This window comes from Aptenodytes patagonicus, chromosome 4 (genome assembly GCF_965638725.1).
Source record: "Aptenodytes patagonicus chromosome 4, bAptPat1.pri.cur, whole genome shotgun sequence".
Classification (NCBI taxonomy): Eukaryota; Metazoa; Chordata; class Aves; order Sphenisciformes; family Spheniscidae; genus Aptenodytes; species Aptenodytes patagonicus.
Window position 1 is genome coordinate 60,317,086 of NC_134952.1, and position 17,272 is coordinate 60,334,357.

Genomic DNA, 17,272 nt, shown 5'->3' on the forward strand with positions numbered 1-17,272 from the left:
TTTCCCAGCGTTTCACTACATGTCCACGTGCTTGTGCAATGAAAGGCATCGGCTAGGATCAGGTATTGGTACTAATGCTGCGCAGCGGTATTTACCTTCGTCGAAGTGAGGGCTGCCCCCTGAGTTACGGAAGGATCTGGCAACGGGAGGGTCTCAGTCCTCCCCACCAGCTGCCGAGAGAGGCAGGGTGGGCTTTGCCGAACGGCCCTGTCCAAGGGTCCTCTGTGGGAAGAGTTTCTCCAAGGCTCGAATCAGGTATCAGGTCTAATGCTGCGCTAAATTATACCAGTGTAACGCTACTGAATTCCTGACTTTTATCAGCTTAAATGAAAAAGGTGTCTACTTACTTTCTAAGCAGTTCATAATGAAGAATTTGTTCTCTGCTTTATCTGGAAAAAGAAAAGTGCTTGCGTGAAGTTATAGAAGTACTGTGGCTAGTTTCCAGATAGGCAACAATTTACAAAGAACTGGGGGAATGCTTCAGTACTTTCTGTAGAAAGGTTAGAGAGATGCATAGGATTTCAGCACGCTAAATGCAGCAGAGAGATTATAGACGCTGTAACATTTCAGCTCTAATCTGTAGCTAGTGGGCTGGAGCTGGGTTCATCAGTGCGCGCAGAACCAAGTACAGTGTTTTCAACACTCACAGGACGGGCGTAATCCTCTGAGCTGCTGGACACCCACTGCATTCCCTTTGGGCATTGCCACTGCTGTGCACAGCACAAAAAGCCCACATTCAAGAGACGGTCGCTATTCAGGGCAGCTTAAGCACCCGCTTAGCTCCTCTTGAAGTCAAGATTAAATGTCAGGCACATGTTTCGGGACTTTCCTGAATCAAGCCGAGTCCATTATTTGGACGGGAACTTGCCTACTGAACTCATTCCTAATCCTGGTCATTTTATCCATGCTTGCATTACCCCAATCCGCAACTGTTTGGAGCTTCAGTATTGTTTTTTCTGAAGCCTGCTGAAGAATGTTAAAACAGATCAAGTATTCAATCTCCAGCGGAAAAAAAAGAAGCAAAGAAATAACATCGAACTTGTGCAGGAGTGTGCTCTCACACGGTTTCCTGTCCTCTGTGTAGATAAATCAGAGTACTTTTTTTGTTTGTTTCATATGGGTTTTGATCTCTGCTCTACTATAATTTCTCTGGCAAGGGAAACATCATACAGCAGTAACAAAACCAGCATTATTTATTTATTGAGCACTCTCTGTGTGATTGACATTTACAATACCCGGAGGGAGACACAGGCCCTGTCTCAAGAGTCTCGCAGCCTGGAAAAACAACACAGTTTAGAGTCATTGGCCAGACAATAAGAGCCAAATATGTGAACCTCAAACAATTCACCATTTACATTTAAATGTTGCTTTTTTTGCCGCATTAATATAGAAAGCTTTAGCAGATGAACAGTATTTGGGGGAAAAATGTAGCCTGTTTCCACTGCAAAGTAGAAAGGCAGAGAAAATACTACTTTCATTGCATGCGGAAAGATTTAAGTACACTTGAACAACTAGGGGATCAAATCCTCAAGAGAACTGGATGTTGGTGCTCCGTAACAGGTAGAATTCAAAAAAATCCTGAAAATAACTGCATACCTCTTCAGTCTGAAGTAAGAATTAGAAATGTGTTAAGCATTGATGTGATCTTGAAGCCCAGGACCTGCAGCACTCTCCTCTTCGAGCTCTCTGCCTCTCTCTCCCCTCAAAACTCCTCTGTCAACCTGTATTGTATTTTCCCAGGTAGGAAAATCCCATCTAAACCTAAACTGATTCTCTTCTTTTCCCTCAAAGCCCAAAGAAGGTACAGAAGCACAAAGGGAGCGGGATTACCTCTGGGGGCTTTATGGAGTGGGAGGAAGCTGCTGCAGAGATTGCAGAGCGAGCAGTTTTCTCTGAACTGTTGCGCAACCTGTCGAACTAGTCAAGTAAAAGCCCCTACATACTATCAGTAACCAGTATCACTGGCAATGTTGCTTCAGTTCAAGTATTATTTCAAATATGGGATATCCTACTGATTCTCCTGTTATTTGATTGCCAGTAATGCTGCCATATTGTACACTGCTTCTGACATGCTATACACTAATGGGAAAAAATAAAAAATTTCAGTAAATCCCACATTATTTTTTTAAATTCTGAAAATAAATTACCAACTTTAAAAAATTAATTTTTTTTTTTTTAATTTAGTATTATTCCCTGGCGTTTGTTGAAAATCAGTGCTTTTTCTAATTGAAATCCTTAAGAACTAATGACCTCAGCACATTAAATGTGAATCCTGGAGATAGATTCATGTCCAAAGCTAGCAGAATGCTTCTTGGTTACGGCTCCTGCAGCTGGGAAATGTGAATGCCTGCTGCTGTTCTCAGGGGGCAATTTATTTATGGTTCCCCCTGTGCTTGACCAGCTCTCTTCATGAATGCATTTACTTGGGGAAATAGTAAAATAAAATCTTTGAGCACAGGCTTGTCAGCTGCTCTCAGGTCTCCAAGGAGATGGGAAAAGAGGTCCCTCATTTCTCTGCTTTCTCCACCCCACATGTAAAGGTTTTGGTCCTGTGACACAACCCTGGTGTATAAAAAGCAAACACTGTGCAACAAGAGCAACAGAAGTCGTCACAGCTATAGGAAGTTAACAGCATGAAATTTTGTACAGGAAGGCTAAGTTTAACCCCAATTTCCCTGTTCAAGTCTAGCCTAGAGCTGGAAAGAAAAAACACTGTGGCATGACAGTGTTCGCTGCTTCCTGAACAACTCCAGACTCTCAAGGGTGAATGTGTGAGTGCTCCTAGTTGCAGAGACCTCAGATCACATTGGGTTAATTTATCTCCTATAAACATAATCCCCACTCTTAGGAACAAGCAAACTGGGGGAATGGGGCCTGTCCAGTTGATTTTTCTGGCAGTATTTTGCCCTCGGAAACTACACAGGAGCATACTCAGACATATGCTTAACATCCTTAATCTAGAAGGCACTTAAACACGTGATTGACTCTGGGCACATGTCTCTGAAGCAGAAGACTTGTTTAAATATTAAAAGGAATACAAGAACATGGCTGTTTTGATCTTCTGGCCAAAATGAAAATAAATAAACAGATCTTTTGGGTCAGCCTGAAAACAAAAGGCTTTTTGACATCAAGGAGAAAAAGAAGGGTGATGGGAGCTGAACCCAATATGAATCATTTAGTTGTATTTCAGGTGTTACCAGTCCTTTCATCACCTTTCCTTATTTTGCATCCTACAACAGTCAAAAGTGCTAAAGAAAGTACTTTTGAAACTGAAAATATTGAATCACATGCCCAAATGGTGTCAGGCCAGAGCTGCTTTCTCTGCAGGTAGTAAATAATTTGCCGGCAAATGATCATCTACTACTAGAACCGACCCCAAACTGGGATCTCAGTTACAATAAAAGCAATTAGGTAGAGGTCAAAGGAGGAGAAAAAATAGTGATGCCTCTCACTATAGGCTAAGAAGCAGGGACGTCTGTTTGTCCCAAGAAAAATAGTTTGCCTCATAAAATAATGCCACAGGTTGTGCTACTTGTTCTTTTGTAAACAAAATGCTTCCCCTTTGTCCTTGCAGGTGTGATCTGCATCTGCACTATTTCTAGCACAATGTGAAACCACACAGCACAAGCTGCTCTTAAAAGATAAGACAGCAGACCTATTTTCACTTCTTTTTAAAGCAAAAGCATCACACCAAAATAAGTTGATCTTTGCGTATGAAAATTTACATTCTATGTTAGAAAAATATTTAGATGTAGGCACTTTATTACTGAAAGGAAGTCACTGACTTTTATTGTTATTTTTATAATTTTATGTTGTGGGATAGTAAATGTTGCAGTCTTAGCAAAAGAGGTGCTAAACAGAGGTGCTCACTCCACTGATTCCTGTTTAGGTCAATTTGAAATTATAGTGCCATCACATATTTCAACAGAACTCAGTGGTGTAAAAATAAAAGGTGAGTTCACCCACTGTGAAAAATGAAATTAAATTAGGAGGCAACTGCTGGGAAGAAGCTACAGATAGGTAAAAAGCCACAGTTTTAAAAGCTCAAAGCAAGATTGAGACCGTTAAGGCTGTCAGAAGAACTATAAACACAAAAGAATTTTTTAGATGGGTGGTTTACACATCTGAAAAGATTTTAAATAAACATGTCTTTCTCCATGAATGCTACTACTTAGCTTGAGCTTGGAAATGAAACCGAGCATTACTGTTTAATTTTTTTTCATGCATATAATGTTATATGAATCACCTTCCGCTCTCACAATCTGTAAGCTTTTTTTTTAATTACATTTATTTATTCTTCCGCACAGTGAAAAGCACTCTCCAGGTTCCCTCGGCTGAAAACAATGCACTGCTACTCATTAAAAAAACCTGACCTTAAATAAGTAGTACTTGATGGGGTACTACGACTATATGGCTGTAAAGGGAGAATGTGTCACTTTATATAATGCGTTTGAGTAAAGTTTTTCCTACCAGCACAAAGCTTCATGTGCCTCCTCCAGAGTTAGTCCCACTGAAGAGGACAAAGCAGTCAGTGCAGAATCTGGCCCTGGTCAGCCAGAGTCCATAATATTTAATTGACGTGACAAGCTTCCCAAATATTGCCAAAACATCTTGTGAGAGGAATTTTTCAATTAGTTTCAGAAGGCAGCAGTCTCTTCGAATAAGGATAGAGGCAATTTCAGCTTCTTATGTTGTTTCAAATGTACACAGAAAACCAGAGTTTCTGAAGAGTTACTGCAAAGTCCTTGAGGTTTACGGCATTAAGCTGCTAATCCACAGCATGGTACTTTTAAGTTTTAATTGTGCTTCAATGTTTTAATTATCTTCTATTTTAGTTTTGGATGGTTTGATCTACAGTTCACATGAACCTATCTCATCGCCATCGTTCACATGAGAAACCCTTTGAAGCCAAGGGTATTACCATGTGACTGAGCTCCTCAGGACCTATGGTGTACATAAACAGCGGAGCCCGTGCAGTCTTATAACATAGGGGAGGAACTGTGTCTTTTGGTTTGGGTCTGTGGATTTCTTGCTGCCCATGTGAAGATACAGTGGGGACCAGTGACGTAGACATCCAGAAAAATTGAGAAACTATTTTTAGACACAAGTTCCCATGTTTGCAGCACATTTCTCTTTTAGAAGTAACAGCAAGCTTTGCTTTGGGAGCAAGCGGCACATCTGGAGCCACAGGAGGAAGAAGGGAGCTCCAGTGGTTCAGATGAGTCATTGTTCCATCTTAATGGAAAACCTATAAAATATCAAACTGCCAGAGACTAATAGATCTTTCAGGGGTTTATTAGTTTTACAGGTCTTATAAAAATTACTGGGAAAACATAAAACTTTAATAGCTGAAAAATGAAAAGGTTTCATGAGCTTAAGCTTGGCCTGTTTGGATCACGGCATCGCTACGCTTCTACAGCTGGGATGTGGCACACCAGCTGCAAAAATTCCCCAGACTCTCTCGCTTTTGTTTAGCTGTGCTCCAAGGTCACACGAAAGCTTGTGGCTAGAGTTTCCCTTCAAACACAATTTCATGAAAATACTTAGCTCTCTGGATATAGCTGAGGTTCTTCCTTAGTCATAGCTTGCCTGGTGATTTCTAAGTACTAATGCCGTAGACTGAAGTTTGCAGCTGATGAAACCACCCAAGAATATTACAAGTCTAGATATAGATATACATGTTTATCTACACCGCATACTTAAGGGGCTTACCAGGCATAATTGCCAATCAGGAGTATCAATTTAAGTAACAATTTATGATATATTTCCAGATTTGAAGAGGTGTCACAGAAATTATAGACTAGACTGTGAACAGAGACAAGACCCATCGTTAGGGGTTACAAGATGGAACAACTACTCTGACTTTCAGTCTCAGACACAGAGGCCATAATTATTAGCTACATCCAGCAACTATCAGCTGTAGCAGTTAGCAGAGCTCATCGCCTTGGTCCAGAGAAGAGCTAAATCATTCTCTTACATCACTTACAGCCACCCTAGGACCATGGCAATTAGGCTGTTGTTGATGCCAAGGTAGTCAAAGGTGGTTGGATCGCTACCATCAGGCTGGCAATGGCAGTGACAGTCCCCTTTATCCTATAATCTGCATAAGGACTGGTAAAGATGATGTCTATAGAATGTGCATGCAGAAAGTTTTCCTTAGAGCTGGTGAAACCGCAGCCAGGCAGATCCTGCTGCTTTCTGAGCCTTTTCCATTACAGGTATAAATACCCCAGAAAAAAAGAAAGGAGAAAAAAAAAAAAACCACAAAAATTAAGCACAGTTCAGTCTTGTGTACCCAACCTGAAAACATGCCAAGTGTTTCAGGTGGACAAACAGAAGCCCTGCTCATTGCTGAGACAAAGAACTCCTCTGGAGTTACCTAGATAATAAAGAAAATAAACTACATGGAAAGTAAACCTGTGTAATGTGTAAGAAAGCTGAGCTGCATCACAGCTGATTTCTCTTTCTCTGTTAGGTTTTAGATCTTTGAAAGATTTTTATTTAAAATGGAGCATGACTACCCTGGGGCCTCTTCTACTAATTAGCCGGCTACAAATGAAGTATAGCACAGATCTCACCCAGCGGATGCAGGGATTTATCCTTCAGTCAGACACAGAGGTCACCCAAGCAGAGGCACACTTTATAGTGACATCGAGAGTCTTGATTTGCATTTCTCATTCTAGAAAGCAATCGCACTACAGTGACTACAGGCAACTTACCCAAATATAATGACGTTAACACAGTTTGGGACTTGTGAGTGTGAAAATGTGAAGCTTTACTACTTTGCACTGAAGTGGCCCGCTTCCTCTAAGAAAAGCAGGAGAATAATCAGAAATTTATTAGAGAGCTAGGGTGACCCACAGCTATATTTTGTTGATGGAGATTATAAAAGCACCTAATTTTGGCATTCTCCTTCTGAAATGTATGGCAAAGTGGAAGAGACTTGGCTTAGTTATGTTAAAGCTCAAAATTATTTCTAACTCAGTTTATAATTATTTGTTCCCAGATTTTCCTCCTTGCAAAAATAACTTTTGCTCTCTAGGTTTGGATATTTAATGCCCTTTATCGTATTACAGGTAATGAGATACACTTTCATGTTTTGCTCCCCCAAACCTAAATGACAGAGGGACCTTGTTGTGTCATGCAAAACTTCCTGCACCAAAGGTCAAAATAAATCTGTTAGTAATTAAGCCTCACAAACTGGCCAAAGAATTTGTTACTCCTGTAACCTTGCTGCTAGACTAAGTGGAAGCAATGCCCTAGGTGAGCCAGCTCACGTGTTATTTGTTGCATGATAGCATAAACAGCAGACATTAATACTCATTTCTTGCTAATGCATTCAGATTCATTATAAATGAGGAAAACAAAATTAATGGATTTGAGTTTACAGTGGATTTCCATTAGGGGCTTGTGTTCTAGCTGCCAACACATCTGAATTTGCTAGGAATGAATGGGTTTAACTGCGGTGTAATTGTTGTATGTATAAAATAATTAATTAAGCTGTGTAAAAGGTTTTGTAAAAGCATTCAAAACAATGAGAAAATTCCCAGTGGCCTCTTCTTGCTTTTAGCTCAATGAAATATATCCCCTTGTGCTTGATCTTAAATTGGTGTGTAATTTTCACAGATGGTGATATAGGATATATTTACGGTCTCACAGTACAAGGAGTTAGAGAAACAAGAATTTGGAAAGGGAAACATTTGTCAAAACACAGGTTCACATGCATTGCAAGCTGTGACAAAAGATAGTCGTAGTACAAGGAAGCAGTTACGCACCTTCTAGAACGGCACTGAGAACGAAAAGACAAACCAACTGGTCATCCATATTTCTGAATTATTTTGCTGCCATGCATTCATGTCACACAAGTACTTTGTGTGGGGTGGAGGATGGGTTACAAAGAAGGAGGAACAGCTTTAACAGTGGAATTTGTTAACCCTATCACAACAATATAGCCCTGGGAGTGACTTCAGGAGATCACTCGCACCAAAGCTGGATGACTATCAGACTCTCGACGTGTTTGTGAAACCCCTGTTAAGAGTCCTTCAATTATGGCAACATCACACCATTCCCATGTTACCTAGTCCTTTACTGTCTTAAGGTAATGTTTTTTTCTTAATAGCTCACCTGAACTTTGCTGCATTTTGAGCCCCTTATTTCTTTCCCTAGCTTATTAGGACATGGAGAAGAAACTATTTCTTTCAGATACGGATCTGATCATCTTTGATCAGATATTTGATCAGATATATCCAGATATGGATCTTTGATCGTCTATGAAAGGACGAATGGAGGCCTGTGCAAGACACTTCTACATAGTTTGATAGGCTGTGAAGGCTGAGAAACTTTAAAATACAGTCAGTTCCTCCAATATTTAAAGATGCCCTGCATGCTTCAAACAAATAACAGTAACAGTCAGAGATGAACCATATGCTTAGCATACAGGCAAAGTAATTTAAAAAGTATTAAAGGATTTAATGACAGACATGCATAATAACCAGTAGGAAAACCAGCATGCAAAAAGGGAAGGAACTGGTCAAATATATGTAACAAGTAAAGGTGACTCAGTGTCATTGGACTTGGTCTTGACAGTACAATCACCAGTATATGTTATTGTGCTTTCAACTTCTGTACATAATTAATAAAAGAACCTGAGCGACGATTTCAGTCTTGAATAGCATCCGAGTGAATGACAGATGATAAGATAGGTGGCAGAGACAGACACACAGTCAAAATTAATATGGTTTAGCACGTGATTGACTGCGGAAAGTGCTAAATTGAATGGAGATCCTCTGCCAACAGTAGCCAACAGGGGAGGCTCACCACCACTTTCCTTTCTGTTTAGAGAATATGTAGTATACATTCTGTACAAAGACTGAAAAGCCTTGCCTTATCTCGCCTCGCTCTTCCTTGTCAAGGCCTGTCTATATATAGTACATACACACTTACATAGAGAGAATACACAGTGCGCACTCCTAATACAGAAAGAAAAGCCTTGCCTCAGCTCACCCTGCCTCACTGAGGCTTTTCTGTCTGTATATAGAATAATTACAGAGGGAAAGTTTTCACTTCACCTCACCTCACCATGAGGCCTCTTCCCCCTGTGCAGATCACACACATTACCTCTACGTGTTCCAGGGTACATATATTCCTAAGATATAGATAGCATATATTATCTATACAAACAGAAAAGCCTCAACTAGGCAAAATGATGGGAGCTGTATGTACAGCCTCACCCCCTCCCCTGCAGGCCTGTCCGCCCGCACCCACAGAGTTACACATGGGGCCGCATCACCCACAGACTAAGCGGGCCGGGCCGGGCCCCTCCTCCCTGGCATACAGGCCGTTCCCCGCACGGAGCGGGGGAGGCTAGCACCTCCCCGGGGTGCGCGGGGCCCAGCCGGGCTGCGGCAGCCGCCCCCCGGCGGCAACCGAGGCCTGGGGGGGCGGCGGGAGGCGGGGCGCCCGGCCTCCCTCACACCGGGCAGGGCGGCGCCGCGGAGGCGCCGTCAGGGGGCGCTGTGAGCGGCGGCGTTAACGGCCGCAGGGCCGCCGCGGCGGGAGCGGCGCTCGGGCCCGCCTGCGCGCTCCTGCCCTCCCCGCTCCCGTGGGGCGGCCGCGGCCTCGGCCTCCCGCTCGTTGGCAACCCTCGACGACCGGCTGCGGTCAGAGCAGAGAAGAAGGAGGAAGAGGAGCGGGCCGGAGTGAGGAAGCGCTGCGAGAAGCCATGTCCGCGCCCGCCGGGCTGCCGCCGCGGCCCGCCGGTGCCGCCGCCGCCGCCGTTTACCCGGGCGGGCCCGGCGCCTCCCGGGAGGCCGCGGCCCCTCAGAGCGGCGCGCCTCGCTACCAGAACGGTGAGGGGTCGGCGGCCTGCGCGGGGCCTAGCGCTGGCGGCCGCGGGGAGAGGCCGCCCGCGGGGTCCCCGGGGCGAGCTGCGCTGCTCCCTCGCTGGGGGCCCTGCGGGTGCTGGGGGCGGGGGGCGCTGCTCGCTTTTCCCTCCTCCTCCCCCGAGGAGGCGGCCGCCGCGGGGGGCGGCGTGGGCGCGGGTCCGGCAGAGGGCCCGGTGGGCCGCGGCGGAGCCGGCACGTAACGAAGCCCTCTCTCTGAAAGGCAGCAGAACCCGCCGGAGCCGCTTGGGAAATGCGCGTCCCGTCCCGCCCCGGGTCCCCGCCGCTACGTGCGGAGTTAACTTTTAAGAAGGCGCAGCCTCTCTTAGCCTCGCTAAAGGAGCGAGGGAGGGGGTATCCGCTTCCTTCTCTCCGGGTGGACTTGGATCTGCTGGGTGTTGTGGCGCTTGCTTTGTGGCGTTTCGGGAATGCTCTGGAGGCCAAGGCACCTCCAGGCCTCGGCTCTGGTAGTCGGGCATGAGTGTGGGCAGAAAACCACGTATTGTAGATGAGAGTACTTACTTCGTAACTGTTTATGAACTTAAAAGTAGTAGGTGGGTAGCCGTTCACACAGCTGGGTCATCTCGGGTTTTGAGTTGAATAAACAAGATTGGACCAGTGAAATGTGGGTCACTGAAAAACAAAGGTAAAATAGTTCAAAGTCACAAAATACTGACTTGCTTTTCAGATGGAGAGGTATTGAGACTAGCTGTATTATGAACTAAAATAATTAGCGTGCAGTTCCTCATTTTTAAATTGGTGCGCTATAAAATCTGTTCTTTATTAATGCACCTCGTTAACTTTTCAGAATGCCTGTATGATCTCTGTCCCCGCTTAGTGATGGTTTGGTATCTAAATTGGGCCTCTTGCACAGTTTTAGCTCCTACTGTTAAATCCTTTATTTTGTAGTCAGGCTATTTTGTGCACAGGCGCTTTTTCTGCACAGATCACTATGTAGGGTAACAACCTACAAAATTTTTTCCTCATGAATATTTCTCAGGTCCAAAGGGGTAATAAGGCGATAAGCATTTACATGCCTATATAGTAGGTTTTGAGTCAGTTTGCAGATAATGCAAAAGTCAATGAAGTGAATGAAAAGTAAAGTGATTAAATGGTAGATTTTAGGGAGATACTAATGCCTCAGATGTATCCAAACTTTAGTATTGTAATGCTGAGTTCTGTCAAAATTGTTCAGAAAATGCCAATTTATGTGGCTTTTAATAAAAAATGTCATTATCAGGACACAGCTGCTACAGCATCAATAACCTGGAAGTGTGTTTCACAGAAACAAATAGAAACTGACATCATACATTCTTCTTGTGTTTTTAACTGAATGAAACAGTAATTTTAAAAAGCCATCATTACTATTTGGTATTTTAATTAATTAACTCCATGTTGCTGCTAATATTCTTAAAAACAGCTTGTTTAAAACCTTGTAGTAGACCATTTATTTTCTGTGAAACACTTTCTTTAATTCTGAGAAATTTATACACTGTTCAGTAATAGTCTTGAATTTTTATTGTATAACTTGCTAACTACTCAACTTAATTTTGGCTTCTGTGTTCCTTGAGATATCTTAGTGATGTGTATTTGATGATTTGTAGGCAAGAACTCTGAATTTCTCATTTTGTGTCATTTGGCAACAGCATTCCAGAATTTTTAGATTAGTGAATCTGTCTTCTTTTAGTACTAATCTTCTGAAGTTATAACACAGGATTTGAGGCTTCTTTTTTTTTTTTTTTTTTTTAAATTGTAATAGGAGGGGGAGTAGAGGGGAATAGTAACAGAAGAAGACTGTACTGGAAATTTCCATTCTGTCAGATAGAAACTAAATTTCACAACGAAGATTGTCATTGCTTTTGAAATTTAATTTTACATCAGTATAATGCAGTTTAAATGTAAGATACTTAAGTGAATACAGCTATTTCTATATTGGCTGAAAGAAAACACTAGTGCATCCTTTCAGATGTTTAGAGTGCTCTGTGTTTTAATTTCATAAAATGTGGATTTTTCAGATAAAACTTTGAAGTTACTGGGATCTGATGAAAGAGAGGCTGTTTTTTGCAGAAAGCAAGCAACCCGTTGCACGTACAGTGATATTAAAAAGGATGTTCAGCTTTGGTTTTAAGAAGTTTTGCCTGGTCCAATGACCAAGTCCATTTGAAACCCTTGGAGACTTTAGTTTTAGTATAACTTCAGGTTTTAAAAAAAAAAAAAAAAAAAAAAATTCTTGTTTGTATTTTATTATTTTTTTCTTCTCTTTTACAGTGCTCTCAGTTTGATTGTATACTGAAATTAAGTGTTTAAAAAAAAAAAAGCAGCCCTTGTTTGGGGGAGTGTTCATAACTTTGGGGCTTTAAAATACAATTCTTCTGAATAAAGTCTTGCAAGTTTGAGAAGCTTTTATTGTAGTAGTCTTACAGGTGGCTTTGTATCTAAGTGGAAAACGACCTGTTTCCTAATTTCAGCATAATAAAATGTTGCTTGTTAAATCAGTTCTAAAAGATGATGTATTTTTCCAGTAGCGATGGAGGACTTCGGTGCTAACAACTTAATATATTGAAATGTAGCACTGAGAGGATAATTGTATCAAATCCCCATGGTTCTCCAGGAGATTTTTGTCTAGTGTTGTCTACAACTGGTTTGTAAGTTTACCATTGGTATCTCTACTAGCATTTTGGGACCATAATTTTCATTATGGCGTTATTTAGCCTTGTTTTCCATCCCTCCTCGGACTTCGGATCTTTTGGATAGTTTCATTAAATATGATAAAGAGGATAGAGGTCTGAAAGATATGAAATCCCTGAATTTTTTGCAAAAATGGGAAGCTGGGTGAATGAAGGAGCTAGACATTAATTCCATGACTGAGCTGTTGTGAGAGCTCAGCAGTGGCTTGATTTGCTGGCTTGTTTGTGGGCAGTTAACAAGGCACAGTAGTGCTGCCCCCTGTCCAACCCATAAGGAATATGTGAGGGAGCTGGGATGAGTCTTCTCTGGAGGTGGGTAAAGGGATGTTAAAAGTTACAGAAAACTAACAGGTGTTCTTGGCTAGAAAGGAAGTTGGTGTTGTAGGGTACATAGACTACATTTAGGTAGGGTACGTGGCAGATGGCTAAATTATTCAGGTGAGAGAATGCATGGACATAAAAACCAAACAAACACGACACTAGCAAGCAAAGCTTTACTAATTCATATAGTGGTATAGCCATAGCACTGCTTTTTTTTTTTTTCAGTGGCTTTTCACCCCTCTGAAAAAGTGATAAGGCTTTTGGGGTTCACCTGTTAATGTTTGTGTAGTTATACATTTTAACATTATGAAGTATTAATTTGTCTGTAGAAGGAGAGGTTCACTGCTTTTATTACAGAGATGGTGTTTTAGCAGTACGCCTTCTGTGTGCAGCTAAGGTTTTCAGCTCCTCTCGTGGAGTTTTTTTGAGAGATTTGTCAGGTGTTTTGGGAGGAAGCTAGAGTACCTGAGACATCAGGACAGATTGTGCAATTAACCAGATTTCAAAATGATACTGAAGATGTACCTGGATTTCCAGTGTTGAAAATGGTCCAATTATCTAGTCATCATTAGTAGCTTCAGTTACTAATTGCAGTACAAAAAATTACTTTCTACTCACATTCTTTATAATCAAATGAACAAAAAACTCACTTCAGATAATGGGAATAATCTTTCATCTGTAATAGTAAAACTTGTTTTTAAAGGACCAGGGGTTTGAAATCAAAACTATAATTTTTCAAATGTCAGGTGTGTCTGTCTTAGTGAGGTCTTCATGGGATTTATACTCTTGTGTGCTCATGTATAGAAAAACTTACAGATGTTTCTACTTAAAAATGTGAATAAAGATGACTTGGGCATTCTATAATGTAGAGATACCAATTGTATTGGTAATTTAATCTGTATTTATGGTGTGTGTTTTTAAACCAGAGCTAGATACTGCAAGACATTGCAGTAGATGATTTGATATGCAACCTTTTATTTAGAAGTCAGGTGCTCCTAAACCAGTTTCTAAATTACACCTGCTTAGTTAGTTTATTCTGCATATTTTAGTACAGCAAATGCACAGACTCTTCAGAGAAAACATCTTTTCTTGCCATCTTAAGTGACATAACTGCTTAAAGCAATAAGCCTTGACAGACATAAGTTATTGGTGTTATTTTTGAGTTTGCTCCTTCAGACTTTAAAAAAGCAGGTCGAAAGGCTGCCAAAGTTCACATAGCTGTTAATGACTTGTTAACTCAAAATCGTTTTCCTTTAAAGGAGAATAAACTATAGAGCTGTATGAAGCAGCTCCCACTTTTTCGAGAAAATAGTGAATCAGAAGCATAGTTACATACTCTCCTCAAAACTCAGGATGTAACTTTTTTTTTTAAGCTCCTTATGCTTTCTCCCAGAGGGCCTTTCTGTCATTTGACCCAGCAGTCCAAGTTACTGTTGTTCATTGTTTTAGCTCCTTTCTCTTCCACTCAACTTTCTGGGTTGTCAGTTATGAAAAGGCACTTTTAATTTTATCAGAAAGCAATTTTGGACAGTATGTTCCTTGCTTACACGATTCCGTTAACAAATTCATTATTAAAATTGCTTTGCAAGTTAATCATAGAATTGATGGGTGTTACTTGGAGAACAGTGACTTCAGAATTTCAAGATGAGAAGTAATACTTGCATTTTGTAACTGTTGTAAATACAAGGGGGGAAATCAACAATTCATTATCAGAGCTGCTGTTTAATTTGCTAGTGGCCCAGTGCTGTGCTTGTTTCTATTCACTGAGGGCTGGGAAGTAACACCATAGTCATTCAGCATGATGTAAGCAGTAGGGTGTGGTAATTTTAAGAAAGGAAGTTATCCAGGGAAATGCATTTGTGGTTCAATAGAAAATAAAAATAGGGTTCAGGAAAAGAACTTGAGAAAGAATTTTCAGATTTACCATCGGTCAGTTGGCATTGAAAAAAACAGCTTGGGCATAGTTAACATTCAGTCTCTAGCAAGCAAGTAAGTGTTTGACCCTTGCTGGACCAGTATGTAATTAACCTCTAACGTTGCAGAGCCAGTTGCAGTGACAGCACAGGTCAGTTTCTTGGATATCAGCATCTCTTATACCTGATGTAAGTATCAGGCAGTAAACAGAAATGAAGTGCCTTGTCAGATACTCTAGTTTCATAAAAATGTTGGTTTTCATAAAAGTGTAATACAAAAGAACATAGAAAACAAAAATAACTGCTCTGCAGCACTTTATCTTGGTCACCATATTTAGGATTTGTAAAGAAGAGTACTTGCATTTTTATATATTGACATATTGGTTTGACTGCAGCTTTTCATTTTCCATATTCAGTCATTGTATTCAGACACTTAGAAACATCAGTTTGGTGCTTACTGTTGCTCACTATTTGTTTAAATATTAACCTCCTAAAAACTCCTAAAAATATTCAAAGTACAAATGTGAGGCATACAATCTTGGCATGGAAACCTCTTTGGATAATGGAAGCAATCCATTTTTCTGTTACTTCTGTGTGTGTTTGCAAACTACTTCAAATATTGTATTTTGCATGCATTATACTTGGTTTGTTCTCTTTCTGCTGATGGAAATTGACCTCAAAAATAGTGACAGAAAACAAGAAACCACCAATTGTTTGTTAGTTAAAGTACAGAGTCCATGGGCACTACTAGCAGATGCATCTTTAATATATGTGACGCTTTCTTTTCATTTCAGGTCCTGTGCAGAGTCGGATGCAGTTTCCCTCTGGCTATGGCTCGCATCCTCCAAACTATAGTGCGCCCTCAGGACACTATTCCCAAGTGCCCAATAAAGCTGCTGCTTCACATTTGGATAATCAGTATAGAGCCAGTTACTACCCTACTTACTATTCAGCACCAGCACAAAATGTTATGACGCCTTCTGTGGGTACCAATGTGTTGAATACACAGGAATCACAGCAGTTGTACAACAAAACTCCTCCCCATACAGTGGGGTCAGCTGAAGGACCTATTCAAGGAGCAATATCATCTGCATCCTACTTGCATACGAGTGCTCAGCAGTCATATTCAGCATTTGGTAATCACTACAGCACTTCTGTCAGCTCTTCAGTTGCATCTCAGGGATTTCCCCTTAATTCTGATCACTACACCATGCCCGTGGTTTCTAGTGCCATGTATCCTAGTGTTTCCTATCCTGTGGCTGCTGGCAGTGTGTATGGGCAGGCATTTACCTCTCAGAGCCTACCTGCTGTTGGACAGTTCAAAGAGACAAATACGTTTTCTAGCCATAGTACATCAGTACCTCTATCGCTTCAGCAGCATGTTCCCATGGGATATAATTCAACATTATCGACTATTTCATCTGCTCAGTCTGTTCAAGACAATCTCAGCAGGAATCTCACTGGATCGGTTGCTAAAGTAAACAACCAAATAAATACAGGTATGGTATTATTTGAAGGTTAGTGAACTTCCACATGTCTCTGGGAAACATCAGAAATCATGTGCTTTTGTTGGTTTGTACTTGTTCACTATGTGAAATTCTGTATTGTAGTTTGGAATTCTGTCCCTTTAATTATTGAAGCTTTTCTCATTTGGTTACCACGGTCCTCACAATAGCAGCTAATCGTATCACTGACATGTAAGAGATACAGAAAAAGACACTATTTGGAGGATGCTTTTAGTTCATTGGATTTTTCATGTAAGTGGCCTTGGAAGGGAATTTCTTCATGCAGTTTGGAAGGAATGTGTAATTTCTGAAATATGTCTATTAATCACAAAGGTACTGTTTTCTGGCTAGAGAATTTTTTTAAGTCATGATCTGTATTGATTCTTTAAATTTTACTTAAGTGAACATGCATGCAGTCTTCAGAAAGTTCAAAAAAAGTAGAAGCCTACATGGGTTTGGAGGCAATTGGGGTTTTTTTAATTAGTATTTTTGATAAGCATTTGAATGAGGGAGCAATTTTGGTGGTTTTAGGTGATTTTTGTAAGCAACAACTTGATGTTTTTAGTATGGATGTAGTTATAGAGAATGATGTTGCAAAGTGCCAGCTGAGGGCGAGTATACTCAGTCCTTGCTAGTTGCTGCAGCCTTTGCTTCATGGGAAAACTGAGTACAAGTTCATAGGGTAGGCAGTACATGGTAGGAAGAATGGAAGAGATTAGAGATGTGGGAGTGCCTCCACATCGAAACATATTGCTCTGAGAGAGCAATAGCATGTGCAGGAAAATTCTGGTTTTCTTTCTATATGGGTAATTTTCTGACTTCGTGCAGTTTTGTAACAGAAACTTCGTGCAGTTACAGACTTGTAAGCTGTGCGACGCTAATGGTTTTCTTTTTCTGATGAGACAGATATTAGAGAACTGTAGAATGTTTCCTTTTTTATGCCGGGTATTTCAGATTATGGTTTA

General features: G+C 41.1%; 1 protein-coding gene across 1 annotated transcript in view; it reads left to right on the plus strand.

The window, feature by feature from the left end:
* The first annotated feature begins 9,721 nt into the window (after positions 1-9,721).
* The window catches only part of SEC24B (SEC24 homolog B, COPII component), a 49,382-nt gene continuing 41,831 nt past the window's right edge, over positions 9,722-17,272 (plus strand). Inside the window, exons 1-2 of the mRNA XM_076336884.1 lie at positions 9,722-9,848; positions 15,597-16,301. Coding sequence (XP_076192999.1) covers positions 9,722-9,848; positions 15,597-16,301 — 832 coding nt within the window. The remainder of the gene's footprint in view (positions 9,849-15,596; positions 16,302-17,272) is intronic.